Genomic DNA, 17,369 nt, shown 5'->3' with positions numbered 1-17,369 from the left:
GATCTAAAGCTACGGTCAAAGTTTATTTGTTAAAAATGTTTTATTTTACAACTAGCAAACATGTTTTATTTTGCCAGAAGGTAAAAAAAAAAAAAAAGACTCCTGCACAATACTTCACTACTTCCTTTATACTTAGTCATATCCTGCTCAGCACATGTCCTCTGTAGTAAAGTCAAAGCAGTGTAAATGGGTTTAGAAAAAATATTTTTCAGACATTGAAGAAAATTAGCAGATTACACTCCAAGAGCACTCTCAGAGAGTGAAATGTCTTAGTAAGAGTCACTTAAAATCTATACCTAATAATTTCACGTCCTTGAGTTTTGTGTATTCTTCTGCATCACTGATCAAGATGGATAAAAAACATACTGAAGAACCATCACTAACTTCCATGCGGCTCCAAAATTTCCGTACTGAGATTTAATTGCACGTTGCCACAGTCAGCACTTAACCTCACGGAACATTAGGAGACAGAAGCTTTTCTTACCAGCTTATTAAATGCATCTTAGAATCATAGAATCACTATGGTTGGAAAGGACCTCTAGGATCATCAAGTCCAGCCCTCATCCCAACATTTCCCTAACCACTAGACCATCACCTCAGGTGCTACATCTTAAGCAATCACTTACTAGTTTCGTTTTGTAGAGCAGCTTCTTCTTTTTCAATTGTTACCAGGAGATTTTCAGTGAAGTCTGCTCTTTTGCCCACAATAGCAAAGCCATTCCAGACATACATCATTTCCTGAAAAAAAAAACAAAACAAAACAAAGCAAACCCAAAACCTCACGTAACTGAATAAATATTTAATTAAGGCACATCCCTTGGAAGGCTGTTAAAGAACATTTTAAGTATACAAAAATATTGCCTACAAAACTTGTTTTAAGCAGTAAGAAATGTTTCAAAGCCACTCACTGTTAAGAAGCCCATAAGTAACATTATCTGTACAATTTCAAATAACCACTCACAATGAGTATGGGACATTCTCAGTTATATGCAAGACTACAAAGACAATCATGTTTGCTCTAATAATAAATTAATTAAAGTTACATAAGATTCTCTGTGCATTGGGGATGCAAAATAACATCAAATGTGCATGGACAAAGCTAACCTGGGTTTCTAAAGTTTTGAATATTTTAACACTTTTTAATGGATTCTATCATGTATTTTCATAGATTTTTTAAAAAGGAAACTGGAGAGATTTTATCACATCACAATTTACAAACACCCATGTAACACGTCAGCAAAACTGGGTATTTTAAGTTCAACTTTGGCCTCTGCCATATGAACTTATGAAGCAGCTGCAAGTAGTTACTTTCTATGGGATTATAAATAAATCTATATAGGTATTTTTGGATGTGTGCATGTATATACAGTATACATACATATTCATGTACCCAAACACACTCATGCATGTTTTTATATACAGATGCTATAATCCATAGGCTGTTGCCTTCCATATGGAGCAACACTGGAAGTATATAAAAATTCCTGGATAAAAACGTGTTTCCAGCACACAAGTCCAACATATGCTTCCAATACAATTCCTAAATGATTTTTTTTAAAGGCAAATACACATAGAGAGTAATCAACATGAAACTTTGCCCAGATCTTTACTCAGTCATTGCAAACACAAGAATATAAATTGTTCACTGAGTTTGAATTGTAATTACACGTCTGAAATATGAAGCCTGATGTGATTCTGAAGCTGATACCATACATCGTTGAAATATCTCCACTTATATTTGTGCTGTGCCTACCCTGGTTTTCAGATGGAGAAAATAAGTGGTTCTGTCAGAGTCTGAAATACTGTTATTGACGCTATCAACTACATCATACTACATTTGTTTGAGTTCTGCAGTTCTGTCCAATTTATGCTTACAGCAAGACCAAAGATATATACTCACAACTGAATAGCACTGTGCTGTAAAAGCCAAAGGCAACTTTATTACTTTGGTCTTTATATGTAATAGAGTATGCAGTGAATTTTAAAACTGATGGATTAATTTTCTCTGCACTCCTCTTTTTATATCAATTTCATAAGAAAGTCCTTCTCAAATTATGTTTTCTGTCTCTAGTTGTTGCTAAATTATTCATGTACAAGAATTCTAGCATACACATGCACAAAGTACCATTGCTGTGCACACACACAAATGGAATGTGCACAACTACTGCCTCTGAAGTTGAAAGCACAGGAAATTAGAAGAGCATTAGTAGAGTATCATTAACTTCTGCACATTTTACTCAGACTCTGTATTTGAATAAAAACAAAGCCCACCACTTTTCAATTTCACCAGAAGAACAGGAAGTGCTGAAATACTCCCCAACCTCTTAAAGTGTCTGAAGAACAAGGACTGAAATACTGCCAGACTAAAAATGTGAACACATATGCTAGAAACGCATGCAGGTTTCTAGCTGAAAGGTGACTTTCAGCCTCATGTGGCAACAGCAATTACTCTTTATGTCTGAACTTTCATGTGAAAAATCTGGCTCTGGGTTTTAGACTGCTAGCAGCTGGTAGCATGATCCAGCCCCTTGCACATTTCACAAAAATCCTACTCCACGAATGCTGTAATTTATAAAAAAATTAAATGCAGATATACTACCTGATAATATTATTATTTCCCTGTATAATTAATGATACTTGTTTATCTTCTATTTGAATATATACATTTAAATGTATCTACATGAATTTGAACAAATAGTTCAATAAATATATACCAAGGCAGGTAATATTAGCTTCACTGGTTGAGGACTTGCATAGCGTCGAGCTTTCCTTACTGCAAACTTCTCAGTCGGGATAGATTTTCCTGCAATTCTCTGTTTTAAACCATCCACTTGTCTACAAGGAGGAAAAATGGAAAACAAAAGTGTCTTAATGTAATTTTTACTTCATCTTATTTCATTTAGTAAGATTTGCTGTTTGCCTCTAACATAGAGCATCTGAAATTGTTTCAGGCCACTTAGACCATAATTGTAGGACATATGTTTGCAGATAAAAGCAGTACTTAAAATATTCTGATGCTAGAAGCAAAGAGAAAAACTGAAAAACTGACAGTTGTAATTAGCAAGTAAGTCATACAAGACAAAGATACTCATGTCAAAACCCTTTAAAAAGGAGAAAAAGGCTGCACATCTACTTGCTTTATAAAATTTTACCTGAATAAAGATACAATGTCCTCACCAGTCCTTTTCAAATCATCCTCTGGAAGCATACACAGAATTGACGCCTTCTGAAACACGTATATTGCCTATTTCCAAAAGAAATATCAACATATTACCACATTTAATTTGCTGTGCTCAGTCAACATACTAAGGACTCAAAACCTCTCACCCCACTTGCTACAGCAAACTGCTTCCAGTAACTCTCAGGCAGGTGGAACTCCAGAACTTTTGTTCCATTTGTCATATAATATACACTGTAATTTCATTTTCAACATATTTATTCATAGTCTAAAGTCCCTCAGAATGCTAAAGGCACCTCCTGCAGAGAACAGGCCAATTTATTATGCAAATCACTTATGAAGAAATTGCATTAAATGACATAACTATACTATACTCCATTGCTGTTGTTGTATGATCTGTTATGTGTAGTGACATGAATGAAAAAAAAAGAAATAGATATCTGAGTATTGATTCAAGGAAAGTTCAATAAATGGACTTTGCAGACAAGAAAAGGAAATCCATAATTCTATTCAAGACATTTGCACTTCATGTTGAACATATTATTTTCTTCCTCTTTCATCAACAATTGGATGTATCCCCTTTTCTACTAAGCATAATAGAACAGAAATCTAGAAACATCAAAAATTTGGTATCAAAAATTACTTGCAGATTGTGCTTGGTTCATCCTTTGAGAAACATTTTTACAAGGAAAAGGTAGATGCCCCAACTCTTCTCATGAGACAGTCTGCAGCAGTCTTCCTGCTTCCTGTCACAAAGCATCTTGTGTGCTCATCTGCTTATAGTTAACTAACAAACGCAGTTTCCTGGTCAAGCTCTACTAGTGAGTGTTAGGACTTGACCTGAGATGCAAGTTAACAGTTTTCCTCTGCCTATGGTTTCTCACAACTCCAGTAATTTTGGAGGGGTTGAAGCGTTGTTAGTGATGGCTGTAGTGCTTCAGAACATTAATTAACAATTCCTCCTAAACCACCCAGTTAAACCTACCACTGTTGTGCCATCATGCCTTGGCTTAAGGGTTTCAGAAGAAAGCAAAAATCACACTTATTGTGCAAACTGAAATGTAAATTTAACTGTGGAGAGAGTACTGGTATATCATAACGAAGTCCACCTGCCCATTTACCTTAGACCACCTGCTCTCTTTGCTGAGCAGGTCTGCATACCGATATGCTTGAAGCCAGTTCTGCTGGAATGTGCAGCACCACATCAGTTCCCAGTAACAGAGATGATGAATCTGTTTCCACTCTTGCTGGGCTGCTATGCATTCTTGGAACCTCAACTGTGCCTACAATGTAGTTAAGTAAGAACAATGAAAACTGACTTAATTACAGCTCTGTCTGAGAGCCACACCTAACAGACCAGTTTCCTACCTCCCAAGTGGAAAGCACCTGACCACTAAATGAAATAAACTACCCTTTCAGCCTCACTTACAAAGAGAGAGATGGAATCAATACTGACACTGAACATGAACAAGGATAAAAGCATAATTATCAATTGAACTAGAATAAGTTACTTAGATGATTTTTTTCCCCCCTCAAGTTGAACACTGAACAACTAAAAATCTTGAACAGAAAAAATCGATTTACCTTTTCAAAATTCCCTTTCAGTATATCTATTCTGGCAGCATAAAACAGAATAATGGAACCCTTGAAAGGAGATGAGAAAAATATCCAGTTACTATTTTAAGCTTCAGGAAGTACCTTGCCATTACAAAATTTATTGAGAATACACACATTTGGAAATTTCTGGAGGTAGGGTTCAAGGAGACTGTCTGCTTCCTGAAGGTTGGCTTCCCCTGTACCTAGAAAACATAACAAACCAACCTCAATGTACTTAAAAAAGAACAAGTTCCAGAGATTATGGTTTTGCCTTCTGAACTATATTATGGCTTGAATAGATTAATGGATGACTACTTTTACGCAAGAGAATTATTTCAGAATAATTCTAAGCAGAATTATTTCACTGTGTTGTGCTTCTGTAAAAATGAATTCTTGTCCAGAGAGTACTAGGTGCTTTTAAGATACTTAATGTCTGTAAGTAGAAAGAGAATAGAATATATGTGTATTCTTTGAATTATTCCATTATAGATCCTAGCTACATTTTTTAACCCCTTTAATTGCTCTCTCAAATTAGGAAAACATTCCTCAGCTGTCTCCTTTCCTAATTCTGAGCTCACTAACAATGTAAGGCCATGGCAAAGAAATTAAGTTCTCCTTAATTTCCTGATGAGCCTGAGTGACAGGGATTAAAATACTTCCAAACAAAAGAACATGAAAGTATGTATCAAAGATGCGTACAGAACTGATGGTGACTTTTAGCCCCATGTCACAAAAGCAATTAGTTCTCTACATGTCTGAACTTCCAAATAAATTGTTTGGGAGTATAGACTTCTTTCTGGAGACAGTTTTCATAATCTGACATTAATTTATGGATAAGGACTTGCTGAACTTAAAAGTACGTTGTGCTAGTTTGCTGTTGGATGTTTAGAGAGCCCTGCAAATGGAACAAGATGTCAGTATCTACGGTCACTGTTCCTGCTTTGTCAGTCAGAGATATTTGTTTCAGATAATAATTAAGCATACAGCAACCTCCTGCTACAAAGCTAACTGGCCACAGTTTTGAAATTCAGTTCATAAAAATCACAGTATCATCTATCATAATGTGTAGCATGACTGAAGAGCTACACATTTGATCTCACCAAGGATTAAGGAGACATAAGTATGATAAACCAACAGGGTGAAAGTGCACAGAATGGCCCTCAAACTACTGCCAGATGCGCCTTCCCGTAGTTGACAGAGGCCCAGCTCCTAAAAAACATCACAAACATATGCAGAAATAACTTAATAGTATATACAGTTACTATGAATTGTTTCTGACTCCCCCCAGATCCAGTTTCCCTTTCAGGCATAAATATTTCATAATTTGGCCTTTTTTTTGTCTCAGATGCAACATTTTACCTAAACAGTTTTGCCACAGCTCATGGCACTGAATTAGGAGATTAAGGTAACACTGAACAAAACTTATCTATGAATTTCAGTGCTCTGGTGAACTGAGGACCCCACACAGACCGTGCAGACACACAGGTCTACATCCCTTCCCCACTGCCTTCTGGCTACAAGTCTTTCAGAACAACATTTTTAAATCTGTGTTTGGTGGGAACCTCTCTCAACTGTTCAGTGCTACTTGTCAGCAAGAGTCTTCCTTCACAGACACCCCTGGTTATCCTCAATGCTCTTTCTCCAAGTCAGCCACTGTTCTGAGGTTCTGAACAACATATCAGCTCTGCTAACACACTGACTTCTAGATACTATTTCCAGAACCTGCAATGGAATTTGTGTGCACTGAGGAAAGGAATCCAGGTACATGGAGACTTTTTCAGCTCTTAAAGCATAAAATTTCTTCCCATTCTTTCCAGTTCACGCCCACTAAATGACAGCCTGACTGTGTGGAGCATTGCTAAGATGTGCTCAAAGTTTCCCTGCCTAAGAGCAGTGGCTCTTCAGACACATGCCAGATTTTAAATTTTGTCTCAAAACAAGTATTAATGGGAACTTTATTGCATAGCAATAGCTACAGCAGAATTCAAGCACAATACCAAAAAAAAAAAAACATGGTGATACTCCAAAATTGGTTGTTCTTTTCCTTTCAGCTTTTATTGCCTTTTCAGTCAGGGCAAAAAGGTGTATTATGGAAGAGCTTCAGCACGAACCAGGTTTTTCACAAAATGAACAGGTTTCTGCTGAAGTCTAATTTTACATAAGCAGAACCATAGTTGTGGACAACAGCAATAAGACCATAAGCTGACTCTTCATGTCATTAAGAACTTAAAGTTTATGTATAATTCTGTGGGTTGCTTTGTTTGGTTTGATTTTTTTTTTATGGATGCCAAAAAGAGTTTTAAGGGCTGTAAGATACTTACAAAACAAGGCCGGGTTTACAAGGCTATGATTACATAAACTTTCCTCATCCATGAGAAAAATATGCACTGAGATCCTACAGTGAAACGGAGTCTACAGAAATTCCTTCTCCAAAAGAAATACACTGGTAGGAAAATGTACAACTGTGACTCTCCCCATAGTTACTGGTATGAGGAACATTACTTTTGACTGTAGAGGCTTCAGAAGAAAACTGATATCCTCTCTTTAAGAATCAGAAAAAGGAAAGGTAATTGCAATTTGAAAACTCCCTCTGAAGCAGAGTAGTAATTTCCCATGGTTGGCCAAGATCAGGATATCATATAGGCTTCTTTGTCTGCATCATCTAGCTTACTTCACATCTTCTTAATGCTAAAATACTGATAAGAATATAGAACATTGTACTTTTGGTGTGAAGTATATGACATTAAATCCATGCAGTCTTTAGAAAGGACTAATTTGACAGAACAAATATCAGATCCAATACCCTGTTGCCAGAAAATCCAATAAATTCTAGAAGCCGGAGAATCCTTCCTGGTAAAAGTGACAGCATCTGAAATAGATTTGAAACAAAAATGAGACAAACAAAAACTTATATGCATTAAAAAAAAAAAAAAAGTAAAAGCATTATGACCTTGAGCCAAAAATGCCAGCTCCTATGTTAAGTGACATTGCACATTAGTGAAAAAATAAAACACAAAAGAACTCAAAAGTAGATACATGTGATCAACAATACACAGTCTGCAGCTTCAGCAAAACTGTGGTGGTCATCCTGCATGGGAACAGCAAGACAGAGTCCAGCCCTGCTGCTGCAGGTAATGACAGGATTTTCTGTCTTCAGCTGATCAGAATTGTTTGGAAGTTGTGAGTCATTTGGAATGAAGCTAATATCTATTTTGGTAGTACTTACAATCTACAAGTGTCACCTCCCTTTATTCCCAATCAAAAGACACAAAGCTATCACAGAAGTTCTACTTGTTCCTACTATGAGAGGACCGAATTGGCATACCAGTAAGCATACAAGCTATTGGATCATTTCGTAGCCCTCTACCATGCACTTTTTTGTTCCCCATGTAAATGCACTATCCACATCCTACACAGCAGAACATCTATATAGAGATCACAACCACCTCCTCAAAAGGCATTACACTCCAAGGTCAGATTTTGAAAGCTTCGTTCACCTAACACACCCTGCCCAGCAGAGACTCCTTCTATTAAGCTTCCTACTGAGGAGGCTTCATGCAGAATACGAAGGGTTGAAGCACTTATGAACACATGCATCTACTGCTTGCTTGGGTTTTAAAGACAACAGATGCCAGTAGACCTCAGGTCTTTTTCACCATATTCAAAACTGGCCAGCTCCAGTTTGGAATGATATAGAAATTAACATACCTGCAGAAATCAACCCTTACAGTTGCCACAACGGATGTGAAAAGGCAACTGTAGTAGATTGTAAAGAAAAATGCTAGTGGATGATGTACACAGTTTTCTTTGCATAAACTCACTAAAGTACTGCTCATTCTTCTGAATATGTAGTTACCTATGACAACCTACAGTATGCTACTGAAGCAACAGAATGGTATACATTGCAATGTTAGAACAAAACCAGTCACTCTAAGTATCCTTCAACCAACAGCATAAGCATCTTTAAAATTCCTGGTACAGACAAGTAGATGCAGCTGCTTTTCCTCTTAAGAAATACATACATTAGACCAAAAGAATTAAAGACAATGCAGAATAAATTAATAGAAATACCCTAGAAGGCATACATACAAAAAGCCACAGCTGTTTTCATACTGCACAAAACGTTCAAAGCCTGGCTCTCTATTTTACAAGTGTCTAGTTCTTAGAATAGTATTACAGTACTGCATCTGCAAAGAAAGAATCCTACAGAAGTATCCCAATGGCCTTTCTGTAGCCTGAAAAAGTCATACCAAGTTGAATGCTCCGATTCCAAGTTTTACTCCTCCTTCAAACTGGTAATACGTTTCATTTTTGCTTTTGTTCCCCTGAGCCATCTGTAGCACCTGATGACATTCTCTATTGATGCAAGGAAAAAAAGGAGGGAAGGGAAAACATGACTTAGAATTTATATTAAGTATAATCATTACAATTGCTATAAAAATACTTCTTTTTATTTTGAAAGCATTAATGCAACTACATCTGCCTATTCCAACCCTGAATGGCTTTCTAATGGCTTACTTGTATATTTGGTAACTTGTCCTAATTTTGAGGCCACCTTTGATAAAGTTGATCATATTTTCATCCTGGAAGAAAAGCATTTAATTTTATAAAAGTGTGCATTCAGCTCTTACATATAACACATACATACAAATCGTCCAGCCACACTTAAAATTTTTATAACTTAACGATTATTTGAAATATTAAATAATGCTTTTCCGTTATTAGGCTCATCAGTAAGCCTGAGGTTAACACTTCAAGTTGTCCGGGAAACATCTCTCTGCTACATGTTACAAACTTTAGAACTTAAGAAGCAGGTGAAAAAAAAGCAGAGCTACTTTTAACAGCATTTCCAATGCATGTAAGTGAAACAAAAAGCTCTCCACCAGATGGTGCTGTAGGAACTTTTAAGGAAGTTTTGAAATGCCAATTCTGATGCACATAAGCCAGCCCGTGACCTGACAAGAAAACAAACAAAATCCCCTGAACAGATGAATTCCTGTTGCTGATGTACTACCCAACATACGTGCTAATTAACCTCTACCAAAAAAAAAAAAATAAAAAGTCAAGCCACAATGTACTAGCCATCAAAAATAAATTCCTGGAACTCAAGATATTTGACAGCTGAACAGGACAGACTTTTTTTCCTCTAAGAATTCACACAGAAGGGGAACATGTACATGCATTTCAGATATGCACGTTTAAATCCTCAGGAAGAGCATTTGTGATGCAGAAAAATAAAAAGCACAAAAAAGCCCTCAGACTGGTCAACCAAAGGAAAATCTGGCTTCCATAAAAGCGTAACAACTTCAGTAGACCTCAATTGTTTTATCTGCAAGACTGAACAGCCAAACACAAGAGGTTTAGTACAAGCATTCTAGCTCTGTCTTTCTGAATGGTTACATTTTCATCATCCTCATCCTCATATGAATCAAGCTTGCTCAAGGATGAAAAGCATGGAACATGACAGCAATGAGCAGAGTGTTAAAATGTATTTAACTAAAATTAAGATGTATTAAAATCAACAGGAATGGAACTCTGACATGATGGGCAGTAAGATGCTGCTTTAGAGAAAGCATACTCTAAGTTTTTTGTCATTTTATACAATCCTAAACTCACCACCTTCAACAAATTTTTAAAAATTCTCTTCAAGGTTACAAAAAAAAACTATAAAACAAAAAACAGAGTTGCTTTCATCTGGTTAGTAAAGGATAAAGTCAATTACAGGAAAGACAAGCATCCTATTAATAATATATCCTGACACTTCCAGCCAAAGTACAATATTAAGTGGTTTATAAAGCTTTGCCAGATTAACTTTTTAGATCCACCTGATCTTAGTATCTTCGTCTTGTTTATTCCTTATAATTTATATCTGAAGGGATTATCTAAAATACATTAATTAAACATTCACAAAACAGTTACATACCTAAAAGAAGCATATTTAATAACTCCCATTTTCAGGAATCAAATTTCAAATTTAATTTGAAAACATTGCAGCATGAAGACCCTAAACCATAAGCTAAACAAGAAGCACCAGACAGCTAGTATTAAACACTAGATCTTCCTGTAAAATGGATTATTACCTCAGAAGCACTAAGGCATGCTCATTTTACAATCACTTGCTACTGTATTCTTCCTGACACCATGTCAAAAGTGCATGGAAGAGTAATACTGAACTGGAGGCAAGTGTTCATCAGCTGAAGTTCTGTTAGTTGGGAAACATCCTGTCTTTTTCATGGGAAACAAGACTTGCACTGCCAAACAAGCTATTTCCTCATACTTGAAGATCTTTTTGAACAAGTGCTGGGCACTGTCAGAAGTGATGGAAGTCATTTAAACACACCATCTGTGCAAGACTACAATAAACCTTGGTTTTTTAGTCCTGGGTATCAATAATATCTTTGGCTATTCATATAAACAAAGAGAGGGTTTTGTTGTGTAGCACAGCATTTCCCATAGTTCCAACCACTGCCACGAAATAACATTCATTCACTAGGAAAAAGTTTGAGTTTTAAATACTGTATCTATTGTGTGAACGCTGTTTTATGTGTACTAACATCTTTCCATTAAACTGCTACACAGAAATACAAAATAAACAATTGCCTTTACCTGGACGAAGGTAAGAGCTGCTTTCTGTAGTAAGCATTCAGCATAGCAGATTTCAGCATGCATTTCCTCTACATAAGAAAGAAAAGTTATTTACTGTCAGCAAAGTTATTGTCAATATTCTCTTCTCAGAGTCAATGGAACAATTAAATGCTGCCAAGAAAATAAAAAAAAAAAAAAGCCAGATTCTGCTGTTGCTGGTTTTGTAACTGATAACAGCTATAACACACAAATCCCAATAGAAAACCTATTTTGCTCCTTAGACAAAAAACAAAATTGAAATTGCCAGAGCTGACTTTAGCCTAGGGCAAAAGCTACTTGTCATTCTGGTGGATGATCTGCTGTACTTTCTATCGATCCTAAGTTCAAGCACCAGTATACAGCAGCTAGGTCTTCCAACCTTCCTTCCATATCTTAGAAAAAACTATTACAGATGAATGGCAACACTCACAGTGGCTCAGGCTTTTCTTAAGTCCAGTAAGACACTGTGGACAGGTTTTCCCCAAATCATGCTTAACAAGCTGAAAGCCCCAGGCAGACCTTCTGTCCCCATGCAGCACTGAAGTACATTTGACTTAACACACATGACACAAGTTATTCCGCACCCATGCTGCAAGACCAGGCACATGCACAAGGCTGCTGTATGTACAGTGCACATGTGGTGAGTTTGATGTGTTCAGTATTAAACAGGAGTCTTTTGTGCCAGGTTAGAAAAAAATGCATACTTGATTCTGCCTGAATCAGAAATAGGAGATCAGCATTTTCAGAGCCATGAACAATGTACTGATACCATTTCCCAAAACACCTTAAGGCAAAACAAACAAGCACAAAACTGGTTAATATATTCAGATTCCAGTGCAATTGATGACAAGGACGTATTCCACAGTGTTAATGGTTCTTAAACTTTCAGGAGCTGTTTTAAGTAAAAATAAATAAATAAATAAATAAAATCCTCAAATCCTATGTGTTGTGAAAGGCATTTTTTTCTTAATTCATGCATGCCCAGAGCCAAAAACAATTTAAGTCTAATCCCATTTTGTGAAGCTTGGCATTCAAATTTAAAAACCCCCAACATACAAGTTGTTCATTTGTTTTTTACTGTGAGGCACTAGTCAAGTTTCAGACTTAAGCAGATTCATACACATTGATAGGGTGTTTTTGACCTTTTTGTTTCACTTTATTAACTGTATTATAAACCACTTACCTTCAGATAGCTGATCCACTGGGTGTTTAGAAACTAGATTGGACAAGGATTCCACCATTGTGCTTCTCTTCCTGAATCTGTATCAGTTGTATGTGAAAAACAAACAAAAAACCCCACACAGCATCAGCAACATTTCAACACAAACTTGAACTCAGCTATTTCTAATTCTTAACCATTTGCAACCACAATTTATAGTCACTCTTAGTACAGTGATGATTTGCCAATAATTGCAATTATTTGAGTAGCCTAATCATGGCCACTGCCTTGCATCTAGTCTCAGAAGCCTTTCCAAATTTAATTGATCTTCCAAGCATGCATTTAATCTAACTTTAAATGCACAATAGCTTCCACTCTGCTTCCACCCACCAGCTGCAGAGGTCTCTGGAACTGTGCAAATCATTTGAACTGGACTTCAAAGTTTTATGAATCGTTGTTTTCCATGATGCCAAAACAATCACATATTTGACTTTCAACAGATCCCAACTGTCCGTGCTACAAATTGCTAGTTCATTTTAGTACGGCATTCCAAAAAGGAACGTTACTATTTACAAACAAGTCAGATTGATAAAGAAACTAAAGAAACAATCCTGCATTCAGTAAAGGAATGTACTTTGTAAGTCAGGAAGTGGTCAATTATAAATACTGAGCATTAGCTTATTGTTGTGCATACACTATTCTGCACACTGAAAAGTGCAGGATCCTGACAAAGAGAAGATGACACTAAAGGTTAACATAATGCATACACAAGAACTGGTCAACTAAGGCACACATAGTTCTGGTAATTCTTCATCCTTGTGTATATGATTGCTACTTATCTTGTAGCTTTATGAGTTCTGTAGTGGACTGGACTACAGCTCTTATGCATAAAAGTTTGTATCCTGGAGAGCTGGAGGCCCTTATAGAAACTGTCTGAAGTAAAAAGAGGCATTTAATTTTCAGACATACTAAACACCACAATTTGGATGAAGCTGTCAATTGACAGCACAACTGAAAAAGAGGCAGCAAACGCTGACCCTTTATTTCCTTCAGGTACTGACAGTTCTGCTCTGTTTCCTTTTCTTCTGTTTGTCATTGCTAAGGAGGTGATGTTAAACATCTAAACTAACAACACATCACATTAGTGAGAAACTATTGCCTAATCAAGCTGATGAAGGACCAGTACAATAGAATAAAGCAATAATTTCTGTTTTTTTCAGAGGCCTGTTAAGCAATCTAGCTTTGACAACCTATTTCCTAAGGTTTTTTAATTAAAAAAAGTAAAGGTCACTAATAACTTCTATATTCTTCCCTACTTCATTGTTCCAAGCAAGACTACACGCAAAAACTTCAGATCATTCTTAACGATCCCCGCTGAATTTTTAAGGTAAGCTAATCACATTTGTAACAATAAAATAATTGGTTTGGCTTTATAAGAAACCTCAGTACAACCTTAACGCTACTAGACTATTTGGTCCACCTTTGAAAACAATTTTTTTTTTAAAAAGTATTTTTCCTGATGAAAGGGAAAGTTCAAAATATGCAGCTTACAAAAAGTCACAGGTTGAAATAGCCCAGGCAGTTCAATCACGTAGTGTCAGCTTACATGTAGGTCTGCAAACCATTTAACTGGCTTTAAAGACTATACATGCCAGACCTGGCATATCTGCTGTTTCTGCAATACCAGGAAACATATCCTTACTAACAATAATTGGACAGAGTTACTCCCATCTTTCCAAATGTAGATTGCTATCATACTGACAATACCCTGCTTTGAAAGTGTACAGGCAGCTGGGGTATCTTACAAAGAACCCTTAGTGGATTAAGTACCTCATAAACATTCACTGCTTAGGTTTACCTTTGGCAGGTTTGCAAAGCTTCTTTCATTGTAGAAATTCCCATTTGTATATCCTGCTGTTCAAAGGTCATAGCAGCTTGCATAACTAAAATAGTGCTGTACCCAAGGGCATGGTACATACTATCTTTAGACCTAGGGCAAACATAAAGATCTTTTGCATTTAATCCAAACTTGAGACACTTGCATTAAGTTGTGAAATGACAGAATCATAAAGCAGGAAAGTAATGGACATGGGAACATAACCTAGCACCTATCATCTTCCATTGTGTGCTACTTACCTGCCTCCACAGCGTACTGTCATAGTAAGTTCCAGAAAATACCCAAACTGGGTTAGACAAATATTTGCACTTGATTATATCCCGTTTATAGTCTGCTGGCATATCTATTTAATTTAGCTAATTAAGCCTTGACATAAATACTTGTTCATCTGCTTTCACTTAACATAAGAAGTAAAGACATACTTCTAACATTGGTACTTGATTCGAAGAAACAAAAACTTGTATTTCTGTCACAGAGAAGTCAGCACATACACAGTCTATGAAAGGCTACATTGAACCAGAATTAAAAACCTAAAACTGTTGTTAGAAGTGGCTACAGGAGATCACACACGAAAACCTACCAGTTGCAGCAGCACCATTGCCAATGTTATGTTAGGTGAACTCAGGACTTGTCTAAACAAAGTTTCAAGAGGTTGAAGAAAATGAAGACTGCATATCCCTCTGGTAGCCTCTCTAGTATTCTGCTAATTATGTACTTTTTTCCTACTGTCCAGTTTGAACCTCCTAAACCTCATCCTGTGATGACTGCCTCGTTTTACCGTCTGCCACTATGGAGAATGATGTCTCTGTCTCTGCAACTTCCCCTCAGTACTGCTCAAGATTGCTCTTAGACTAATGCTCAAGTTTTCTTTTTGCCAAACTAAGACAAACCCAGCTCCTACAATCTTAAGGAAATCTTATGTTCTTGTCTTCTGCCCGTGCTGCTAGCCCTCTTCTGGACCCTCTCTAGTTTCTTCAACTATTTTTCCTCCCCCTAAATCAAAGCATCACCCATCAAGTGTAGTTTTGAAGAGAAGACACTTGAGTGGAGTCAAGAAGCTAGACCCTTGGTTCAAGTGTTTATTTCTTAAATATATCAATATGTTCCTTAAAATTTTTACATTATTTAAGGACTTTAACTTCCATTAGAAGGCTATTTTTCAGAAAAACAACAGGGCTTTTTCTTTTTTAAGGGTGACATTTTGTTTCCTTGCTAATATAGCAAGAATAGCTTAATATGCTATATAATAAGCTCAAAGACTACAAGTTGCCAGAGACACAAAGCACCAAAACATGGACTTCAGAAATTTTTTTTAGTTTGTAGCAAACATCATATAAGACAAATACCGCATTTTACATAAAAACACTATTGTATGAAACAGGATTTTTGTTTTACAGTGCAGTATGATGTATCGATATGAAACACAGAAGAAACATTTGGGTCATATGTACGTGTGTGTGCTTACTAATACACATGCAATCCTTGCATGTAGGACTTAGTATTTTGAACTACTACCCCAAAAGTAGTTCTAGCATACACAAGTGTAAAGGGGCCTTCTCAAAGCACTGCTCTTTTACAAATAACACTGCACAATGCTCAGAGAACACCTTTTCAGTGTAGGTACAGCTATTCTGAAAAGGTGTTACTCCTCTACACTAGAGCCCACCACTTGATCGCAGTGTCACCCTCCCAAGGTTTCATTTAGCCGTGTTCTTCCACATGTCTGTAACTACTGAAGTAACAACATCAACCCAATTACAGACAAACCAACAAACTGCAGAGAGAGAACTTCACCTTGCTCTACTAACACAAGCCACATGCCCCTCTCACTGACACATTCCTCAAGATCATACACATCTTTGCAAGACAGACAGGAGAAGACCAGTGAACAGCATTCAGGTCCCAGTCCTAAAGAACAGCTACCCAGATTGCTTACCCACACAGTCACAGGCAAACTAGGTTTATCCTACAAACCTTTTGATATTCTTTAGTTCCCTACATCTGCACTGCCATGCTTTTCTTTGCAGTGAAGCAAAGGCAATAGGGGAGCAGGCAGAATCTGTCAGGAGATCAAAAGGTAGGCTTTAAGGGTATACACTACTGTGTCTCAAATATAATATAAAAAGCAACAAAAAAGAGTATTCTGGAGTTTTGTTCCAGCTTTGTTGTCTTGGCAAAATTAGTTCCATTGTTCAAAAATTAGGATCTAAGATACACCTGATAATGTCTTCCTCCCTTGCTTTTCCCCTGTGCATGAAGAAAGATAGCTTGAATGATGAACTCTAACAGAACAACTCCATGCCTCATTAACAGCTTTTGTGATTATCTTAAGGAGAAAGGAGTCCACTGCTAAAAACCAAACATACTGAGAAATGCTTTTGGACAAAAAGAAATACATGAAAACCACTACAGAGGCCTTGAATTAATCCTAAACTACCAGAGAGCATACTTTAACGTCTCCATTTACAGTAACTTCAAGAAATAACAGGACCTCACCATGGGCGAAGCAGTTCCAGGGCTTCAGAGAACTTATTGTTTAGAAATAAGTTCAATGCCATTGAACATTCTTCCAGAGCACACTTGAGATCCATCTTGGATGCCCTAAAAAATAGATCCTCAGTTTAGTCAAAACGTAAAAATAAACACAAAAGTAAAAAAAAAATTTTTCTTTCTTTATTTATAACAATTTTATTACTCATTTTTAAAATCCAGCTTTATAAAGTCATATGCTTAACACTTTATCCATGCTACATGAGTGTGCCCTCCTTACTTATTTAAGTGATACTTATGTCTTTGCCCTCCTTTTTTTACCAGTCACTATGCAATGGAATAATTTTTACTGCTACTTATAGAACACAAATACTCAAAACTTATCATTGTGTCCAAGCTCTCAATTCTCCATATCAGTACTAATG

General features: G+C 36.6%; 1 protein-coding gene across 1 annotated transcript; it reads right to left on the bottom strand.

The window, feature by feature from the left end:
- Positions 1–626: 626 nt before the first annotated feature.
- TTC39B (tetratricopeptide repeat domain 39B) lies at positions 627–17,048 on the bottom strand (the record flags this gene model as incomplete). The annotated part of the gene is made up of 14 exons (XM_008945627.1): positions 16,951–17,048; positions 14,416–14,547; positions 12,582–12,658; positions 11,381–11,448; positions 9,293–9,357; positions 9,025–9,130; positions 7,578–7,643; positions 5,875–5,983; positions 4,910–4,977; positions 4,763–4,822; positions 4,300–4,461; positions 3,153–3,244; positions 2,715–2,835; positions 627–738 (listed from the first exon to the last, which is right to left on the bottom strand). Coding segments are annotated over exons 1-14 (1,333 nt in total), but the record flags the coding sequence as incomplete, so codon positions are not given.
- Positions 17,049–17,369: the final 321 nt, after the last annotated feature.

This window comes from Merops nubicus, unplaced genomic scaffold (assembly GCF_000691845.1).
Source record: "Merops nubicus isolate BGI_N331 unplaced genomic scaffold, ASM69184v1 scaffold12450, whole genome shotgun sequence".
Lineage (NCBI taxonomy): Eukaryota > Metazoa > Chordata > Aves > Coraciiformes > Meropidae > Merops > Merops nubicus.
Note: the sequence above shows the minus strand (reverse complement) of the source record. Positions and strands in the feature narration are given on the sequence as shown.